This window comes from Chiloscyllium punctatum, chromosome 18 (genome assembly GCF_047496795.1).
Source record: "Chiloscyllium punctatum isolate Juve2018m chromosome 18, sChiPun1.3, whole genome shotgun sequence".
In the NCBI taxonomy this organism is placed as follows: Eukaryota; Metazoa; Chordata; class Chondrichthyes; order Orectolobiformes; family Hemiscylliidae; genus Chiloscyllium; species Chiloscyllium punctatum.
In genome coordinates this window covers 95,558,344-95,567,536 of record NC_092756.1, presented here as the reverse complement: position 1 = coordinate 95,567,536, position 9,193 = coordinate 95,558,344, and the positions used below count along the sequence as shown (strand labels likewise).

Below are 9,193 nucleotides of genomic sequence, written 5' to 3'. Positions count from 1 at the left end.
ATGGCTTCTCAAGTGTGTCAGAACTACCACAAGGACTGTGAGGATGCTGTTAACAAGCAGATCAACCTGGAGCTCTATTCCTCCTATGTTTACCTCTCCATGGTGAGGCTTGTGGTCTTGACACTTCAACCTGAAGAGTTGGACTTCTGTTGATTTAATGTATTGGTAAAATAGATTGTGCAAGTTTCTGGTATTTTTAAACATAGAATAACCTTTGAGTGAATGACTCCTACAGCAGCTGCTCTCTATGGTTATTTAAGGTGTAGTGTGGGCATCTTGTTGTACAGTGGCAGTGTCCCTGCCTCTGAACCAAGAGGCCTAGTTTCTAGTACTACCTACTCCAGAAGTGTATCTGAATGTTGCTGAATTATACTTTGTTTTTTTCTATTGAACCATAGACCTACTTATTGCCAGAAGGTCACTCTCTAGTGTCACTGCTGTAGTCTGGCAGATCCTCCTTAGTATTGTTCCCTCCCTTTGGAATGTTAAGCTCTCAACCTTCTGATGTTGAGACTTCATTCACAGCAATGATCACTGTTTTCATTAGTGGAATGGAAAATGTGTATAATAACTTGCTCAATGGTATTTGACAGTATCTCAACTGCTTGTTCTGGAATCAATTGGAGTACCTTTGTTTCTTTCCCTGATGCAACAGTCACTCTTTCAAACACTACCAGTATCTGGCAGTAAACCCTATCACGTCAGACAGTCTCTCTGAATGATAGGCCAGATACTGGAGAGATCTACCCTGTTATGGAAAGTCTCCTTTCCTAAGGAGAGTAGGGCACTTTGGTTTAATCCATTGAAAGCATGCTGTACTACATACTCAGACACAAGCTAAACCTAAATTCTTGGCATGAAACCTAATGCTTGGCTTCAATGAAGTTCAGCTGAAAAATGAGCTGAATCTAGTTTAGATCTCGTGGAGTACAGGGACAAGTAGCCATTTGGATACAGAACTGGCTCACAGGTAGAAGACAGAGGGTGGTGGAGGGTTGTTTTTTCAAACTGGAGGCCTGTGACCAGTGGAGTGCCACAAGGATTGGTGCTGGGTCCACTATTTTTCACTTGTATAAATGATTTGGATGAGAGCATAAGAGGTATGGTTAGTAAGTTTGCAGATGACTTCAAAAGGGTTACCTCCGATTACAACAGGATCTGGACCAAATGGGCTGAGAAGTGGCAGATGGAGTTTAATTCAGATCAATGTGGTGCTGCATTTTGGGAAAGCAAATCTTAGCAGGACTTGTACACTTTAATGGTAAGGTCCTGTGGAGTGTTGCTGAACAGAGACCTTGGAGTGCAGGTTCATAGCTCCTTGAAAGTGGAGTTGCAAGTAACTAGGATAGTGAACAAGGCATTTGGTCTCCTTTCATTTATTGGTTAGAGTACAGGAGTTGGAAGGTCACGTTGTGGCTGTACAGGACATGGGTTAGGCCACTGTTGGAATATCGTGTGCAATTCTGGTCTCCAGAGAACAGACCTTTAAAACCAATCTAAAGGCCATCTAACCTACACTATTCCATTTGGATCCATATGTTTATCCAATGACCATTTAAATGTCCTTAAAGTTGGTGAGTCTAGTACTCTGAGTAAAGAAACCACCTCTGACATTGTCCTATATCTAACACCCCTCAATTTAAAGCTGTTAATCAATCTATATTAGACAGCAACCTTTTGATTTCTATGTTTAATAGGGCACAGCTGCTGGAAGTTGCTGCCCAATTTAGACTCTCCAACATTTCCGTTACAAAATCTAGCCCATTATGTTTCAACACTTTCAGAAGGCGATTGGATCTTCTGAGTGGGATAACTCAAGTTACACATTTTTTTGGCAAAGTGGAAAGTACATTCCATTTTAATTTAACTAAATGATAGGATCATTATTTGCTAGAACAAACCGAAGGAGGCCTAAAAAGATAAGGATCAGCACAATTAAAGGTGACATCCAGTGACATAGTGACAAAATGTTTTGTAGCATCACCCCTCTAGCATCCCTAGATTGCCAAGTTTCCAATCTCTAATGCCTTCATAGGACGATGCCAAATAAAGTTCAAGCTTTCCCTAAAGCACTGGCAACATGGACAGTTGCTCTCCTTTGCCCCATTTGCTGAGGCATTATGCTGTGGAATTCCCTCCCTAATACTTTCTGGCCCTCTATTTTCTCCTATAAGACAGATTACAACTTTAACTCTTCACCAAGTGTTTGGTCAGCTCTGCTAATATTTCCCCAGATTGCTTGGTGTTAAATCTTATCTGATTACAATCCTGTGAAGTACAATGGGATCAGCTGTACAGGACATTGGTTAGGCCGCTTTCGGAATATTGCGTGCAATTCTGGTCTCCTTCCTATCGGAAAGATGTTGTGAAACTTGAAAGGGTTCAGAAAAGATTTACAAGGATATTGCCAGGGTTGACGGATTTGAGCTGTAGGGAGAGTCTGAACAGGCTGGGGCTGTCCTCCCTGGAGTGTCTGAGGCTGAGGGGTGATCTCAGAGGTTTACAAGATTGAGGGGCATGTATAACGTAAACAGGCCAAGTCTTTTCCCTGGGGTCATGGAGTCCAGAACTAGAGGGCTGTTACAAACTGACTCTTTTGAAAATCTTGAATTGCTTTTAGAGCTTGATGACACTTGATTTTTTTTTTCTCTCCTTTTCCCCCAGTCCTCTAACTTTGACCGGGATGATGTTGCCCTGCGTCACTTTGCTGAGTTCTTCAAGGAGCAGTCCCATGAGGAACGGGAACACGCTGAGAAACTGATGGCATTCCAGAATAAACGTGGAGGCCGAGTCCTCCTGCAGGATGTCAAGGTTAGGGTTTGGTGTTTATTGCAGATGGACAGTAATTCTGACATTAAAAATGCTCCATATCAGCATCAATGGTTTTTATGGTAACTCTGATACCACAGTTCTCTAAATTTAGTGTAGAAATGTGAAGCCCCTACATTTCTCTCCCTCTCCAGAAGCCAGAGCAGGATGAGTGGGGCAATGGTCTGGAGGCAATGCAGAGAGCTCTGCAGATGGAGAAGGATGTGAACCAGAGTCTGCTGGATCTGCACAAACTCTCCTCTGGCCACACTGACCCTCATGTGAGTTCTTGGTATTAACGTTTTTGCTTCTAGCTGAATAAATGGAATGACAAATCAAAAATCAATCCCACTCTGCTCTCACTCTCTCTCCTTCTCGTGGAGGGTGTTGTATGGGAGTGGACCAAGCTTCTGATGTTGCCAAGATCTGAACTCTTTAGAGGCTCTTCAGCAGTTTGGGACATCATGTAACTGTCCACACTACTGTATTAATGGGAATATTTTTCTTGGTGGGGGGTGGGAAGGTGCATGTGATCTTGACCTATTCAGTTCCCCTCTTTCCCTTCCAGCTGTGTGACTTCCTGGAGAGGCACTACTTGGATGAGCAAGTGAAGATGATCAAGAAGCTGGGAGATCACATCACCAACCTGAAGAGACTGGGAGCCCCTGAGAATGGCCTGGGAGAGTACCTGTTTGACAGGCTCACCCTGGGGGAGAGTGTCTGAACTGACTGCAGGGAACAAGCTGTGGAGCTTTTGGTATTAATGGGAGATGTGTGCAGAGTAAGGTTACTTATCTTAAGTGACCTGTCCTCTATTGTGAAATATGCCAAGTGTAAATAAACTGCTCAATATTGTACTCTTTTGTTGACTTGTTTGGATGAATGTCTCAGTTGTGAAGAGGTATGATGAGATGTAACCTGTTGTGGAAAACCCATTACCACAATAAATAGGATCAGTTTATCCTGAGAGCTTGCTATTCAGATGGCTTCAATCCAGTTTGGGTTAATTCTCTTGAGAGGGTGTCATATTAGCGATTCAATGAGACATTGAAAAGCACTAACACTTGGTTTATAAATCTTCTCTCCAAACAGGAGGACTAACCTTTAACTTAGTCATGGCACAAGTGATCAGATTTATTCCATGTAGGCTTTTTGAGGGAGCTTGGCAACACTGGCTTCCCAGCAAGTCCTCATTTCAACCCATCCCACTGCTGCTCCCATTTCACTGGGCATGCCCTCCATAGAACTGCTTGCTTTATGTCCAGTCTGTCTTTTGGAGCACTGATGTGCAAAGTTCAAATGTGTTTATTGCTTTTCCAGTGTTGACCCTGTTAGCAGTTTCTGCATTTGGCAGAACACCAGCAACCCCTCCAGTGTTCTGTAGGAGTGAAATGGAGGGAGTTTTTGCCCCCTCAGTAGGGGAGGCTAAAATGACAGGGCATAAGGTTAGAGGGAGAGATGTAGAGGCCTGCGGGTGCAGTCTCCGGAATGAACTGCTGAGAGATAGTAGTGGAGGGGAATATAACTGACATTTTAAACACTCTAAACTACATGGCTAGGATAAGTATGGTGACATATATCCCAAATGGGAGTAGATTAATTGAGATGCTATACCTGTTGAGGTACATCAACATAGTCATAATGTCACTGATCTGCCACTTCAGTAGGAGGCTGTCTTTATAGCAGATAATGCTGCTTTGTACGAGTAACAATTGCTGACTCATCAGGGACTTGTAGGAAAGGGACCCTCTACTCTACTACAGTTCCAGACTGGGCTGGGTGTAAACACTAATACTGGATTAGTGGTGCTGGAAGAGCACAGCAGTTCAGGCAGCATCCAACGAGCAGCGAAATCTTGGATGCTGCCTGAACTGCTGTGCTCTTCCAGCACCACAAATCCAGTATTTGATTTTCAGCATCTGCAGTCATTGTTTTCACCTGGGTGTGAACTCACTTGACTGGAATATACTTACTGAGAATTCATTGGTCGCTCAGTGTAATGTCTCGGGATTCAAAGCACCAAAACATGCTCCACTCAATCAAATCAGATTATAATTTGTCTTTTGTAAAGGGGCCAATTAATATAGGACCACAGTGCTCAACAAATAACATCTTTCAGTTCTTGTCTAGTAAAGATATTAGGAAGAGGAATTCTGCTCCAAGAATTCCAAAATGGTTCCTTGTATATTTCTGGAAATAATCCAGATCACAGCTGAATATTCCCTTCCTGCCCCCAAAATATTCTCCAACCATTTCTGTTGGCAGCAATCAGTTGACAACTAACAACTTGTAAATCTTCACTGATTGTAGCCAAATGATTTAATCTTTATACATTCTGCTCCATCTGGTTGGATCATTACCCCTCTGAATGGGTGCTAACCTGGTTGATATTGAAGTTGTAATTACCCATTGTTTATGTTGGTCTCAGGTGTTTGAAAAATGCCCCATGATTCATAAAATGTCAATCTTCAGACATCCATCTTAGATTCCCTACAGTGTGAAAGTAAGCCATTCAGCCCATTGAATTCACACTGACCCTTAGAAGAGCATCTTACCCAAACACTCCTTCTCTTCTCTCTGTAATCCCTCATTTCCCATGGCTCACCCAGCTACCTGGACGCTATGGACAATGTCCCAACATGAATCCACCATAACGTGAATATTTTTGGACTGTGGAAGGAAAGTGGAGCACCCAGAGGAAGCCCACGCAGACACGGAGAATGTGTAAACTCCACACAAACTGTTGCCTGAGGGTCCCTGGTGCTGTGAGGCAGCAGTGCTAACCGATGAGCCACCGTGTCACCCGATGCCTTTGTGAAACAATAAAAATGCAAATACATTGCAGCATCTTTGTTTTCACACCCATCCCCATTCTCACTTTTCACAATCACTCCGTCCCATCAGTCAGTCCCAGTGGATAGGAGCAGAGGGAGCTTATTCAGTCCATTGGGTCTGTCTGCCACCCAATGAGATTCTCGCTGATCTGATAATCCTCATCTCTATATCCTTGGTTGTCTCCATAAACTGTGATCATTACAAACTTAAAAACCTATCCCAACCCATCCTTAACAGCCCTCTGCAAGAAAGAATTCCATAGATTCAGAAGGGATTGGGAGAAATTTCTCCTTATCTGTCTTCAACGGGTGATGTCTTACTCTGAGATGACGCTCTCTGGTCCTGGTCACTCTCACAAGGGGAACCAACCTCTCTGCATCCACCCTGTCAACCTCGTGAAGTAACACATGTTACAGGAAATGTCTTTTCTCATTACTCTGACCCACTCAACTGCTCTTCATGAGAGAGTCCTTCCATAGGATCAGCCTAGTGAACCTTCTCTGGACTGCCTCCAACCCTTCTTTAGATCAGGGGTCAAACCTGTTCCCAGTACTCCAACTGTGGTCTGGCTCAAGTCAACAGTGTGGTGCTGGAAAAGCACAGCAGGTCAGGCAGCATCCGAGGAGGAGAATCAACGTTTCGAGCATAAGCCCTTCAATCAGGCTTCATCAAGCCCTTCAGAAGCCTTTTCGGGATTTTGCCCAAAACATCTATTCACCTGCTCCTCAGATGCTGCCTGGCCTGCTACGTTTTTCTAGCACCACACTCTCGACTCTGATCTCCAGTATCTGCAGTCCTCACTTTCTCCTGTGGTCTGACTAGAGCCTTGTGCAGTTATAGCAAGATGCTCCTCATTTTATACTCCATTCCCTTTGAAATACTTGCCACCAGTCCATCTGACTTGCCTCTTACCTGCTGCACTTGAAGGCAGCCTATCATCAGAGTCTCCAGTGGTTACCTGGGTGCCCATTGAGTGGCCATGTGATGTCCATCAGTTGGACAAAGCCCCCACTGAATATTCATTTCATCTCAGATCCTTTTTGACCAGACCAGGTGTCAACTCCCAGATACATTTTCTGTTTGTGTGCATCGATTGTGTCTGTTGGTGGTATCTCTGCCCAGAGGCACCAGCCTGTCAAATAACCAACGGTTCCAGGTGTGAATCAGTCACTCTGTCTGGTGCACCTGAAACAAAAGTTAATCCAAGGGAGCACATCTCATCACTTCATCCAGAACTGAACCCATCTGTAACGGAACCAGATGTCATTGTGTGAAACCTCAGAAAAACTGTACCATAAAGCAGTTTAGGTCAGATTGTTCAAATTCATTCTTATCTATCCATACAGAAAGTTAGGAGTTTGTTCAGGATCTATTAATCTATAAGCAATGACCTCAAGATTGATTTCCAAATCTCTGATTGGCTCTGAGTAATGGCCCCTCACCAAACCCCTCCTCCTTTGTTCATTGATGCTTATATGCATGGTGATTCCTGATAGGCTATTGGGGATCATCAATCATCATTGGTGCTGCCACTTCCTGTTGGGTGCAGGCTGTCCCAGAAGGATAAATAGAAGAGCTTGTGGGAGTGAGGTTTAGTTCTACAGTTGTTTAGGTGATAGTGTGTGGGAATAGTGAAGATGGCCTCCCAAGTGTGTCAGAACTACCACAAGGACTGTGAGGATGCTGTTAACAAGCAGATCAACCTGGAGCTCTATTCCTCCTATGTTTACCTCTCCATGGTGAGGCTGGTTCTCCCTGTCTCTGTGTTTGAAGATGTTGGAGTTTCTCCAGTTTAATGAAATTGCTTTATGCCATACTCTATTACTGGGAGGGATACCATTTTGAGTAGTGAAGGATTTCTTGTTGAAGTTAACATTGAGCAATGCCTGCTCTGTGCAGCAGCTGTCTTCTGTGGGGGTTTAATGCTGGACTAGATCAGCTACTTCCTATGTAACTAAACAACCAGACAACAAGGGTAACTGGCCAGTAACTTTATACAGTGGTTATTATTAGGTGACCATAGCTGGTGCAATGTTGTATGTGTCCTCACTAATGGTTATTGTCTTGAGCTGAAGATAGCAATGTGGGTCTAATGTAACTTTTCTTTTTCTGGGATACTAGAATGTGTAGTCAGGAATAATTTCCACTAGAGAAAGAAACATTGGTCAGTTTCTGACAGTAAACTGTCTCCTTGATGCCTGTTCTCTTGGAGTCAGTTCCACACTCCACAGAAATGGAGTGGCAAGAAATCCCTCCTGAGGGCAAGGAGTGGTATATTCTAACAATTTTAAAACTGAAATTTAATCTTTCAACATTTTGCTTGTCTAAGAGGTACCTGCCCATCAAACTTTAAATCACAACAATCTTAAAGATTTGGCTTTAACTTCTGAAACAGAATTGCATATTATGATTTTTAAATATGATTTATGGCTTGTTTTACACTTTTTTTTTCCCTCCAGTCCTCTTACTTTGACCGGGATGATGTTGCCCTGCGTCACTTTGCTGAGTTCTTCAAGGAGCAGTCCCATGAGGAACGGGAACACGCTGAGAAACTGATGGAATTCCAGAATAAACGTGGAGGCCGAGTCCTCCTGCAGGATGTCAAGGTTGGATTAATTTAGTTTCTAGTCTACTTGGTTAGAAATAAGTTCACTTAATATGGATTTGAAGTGGTTTAACACAAGTGGTTTATACTTGTGCCTTGTTAAGACCTCTACTTTCTTGTGACCACCTTTTACTGGATTGGACACCACTTGTAAGAAAGTGACCACCATGTTTTTTGCTTCCTCCAGAAGCCAGAGCAGGATGAGTGGGGCAATGGTCTGGAGGCAATGCAGAGAGCTCTGCAGATGGAGAAGGATGTGAACCAGAGTCTGCTGGATCTGCACAAACTCTCCTCTGGCCACATGGACCCTCATGTGAGTTCTGATGTATTTATGTCAGGGCTCTTGTCTTAACTGGAAAAGACATTTTTGGTCCTTTTGCCTCTGATTTCTATGTAAATGGTGAGTGCAGTACAGGAGTGACCACGCTTCTGGTGTAGCCCAGATCTGCGCACTTTCTCAAGGCTCTTCAACAATCTGTCACATCACTTAGCTGTCCACTCTCTCCATATTGAGGGGAATATCATTCTTGGAGAAAAGTCAAGTTGATCTTGACATAATCAGATTTCCTCTTTCCCTTCCAGCTGTGTGACTTCCTGGAGAGGCACTACTTGGATGAGCAAGTGAAGATGATCAAGAAGCTGGGAGATCACATCACCAACCTGAAGAGACTGGGAGCCCCTGAGAATGGCCTGGGAGAGTACCTGTTTGACAGGCTCACCCTGGGGGAGAGTGACTGAACTGACTGCAGGGAACAAGCTGTGTAACCTTTGGTATTAATGGGAGATGTGTGCAGAGTAAGGTTACTTGTCTTAAGAAGTGACCTGCCCTCTATTGTGAAATATGCCAAGTGTAAATAAACTGCTCAATATTGTACTCTTTTGTTGACTTGTTTGGATGAATGTCTGTCAGTTGTGAAGAGGTATGATGAGATGTAACCTGTTGTG

The 9,193-nt window shown here is 43.6% G+C and overlaps 1 protein-coding gene across 1 annotated transcript; it reads left to right on the top strand.

Moving 5' to 3' along the window:
• On the top strand, positions 1–8,992 carry LOC140489108 (ferritin heavy chain A-like). Its single transcript, XM_072588345.1, has 6 exons — positions 1–102; positions 2,665–2,811; positions 2,964–3,089; positions 8,103–8,249; positions 8,436–8,561; positions 8,831–8,992. The coding sequence occupies exons 1-6, from the start codon at positions 1–3 to the stop codon at positions 8,984–8,986; spliced, it is 804 nt and encodes a 267-aa protein (XP_072444446.1). The 3' UTR covers positions 8,987–8,992.
• Positions 8,993–9,193: the final 201 nt, after the last annotated feature.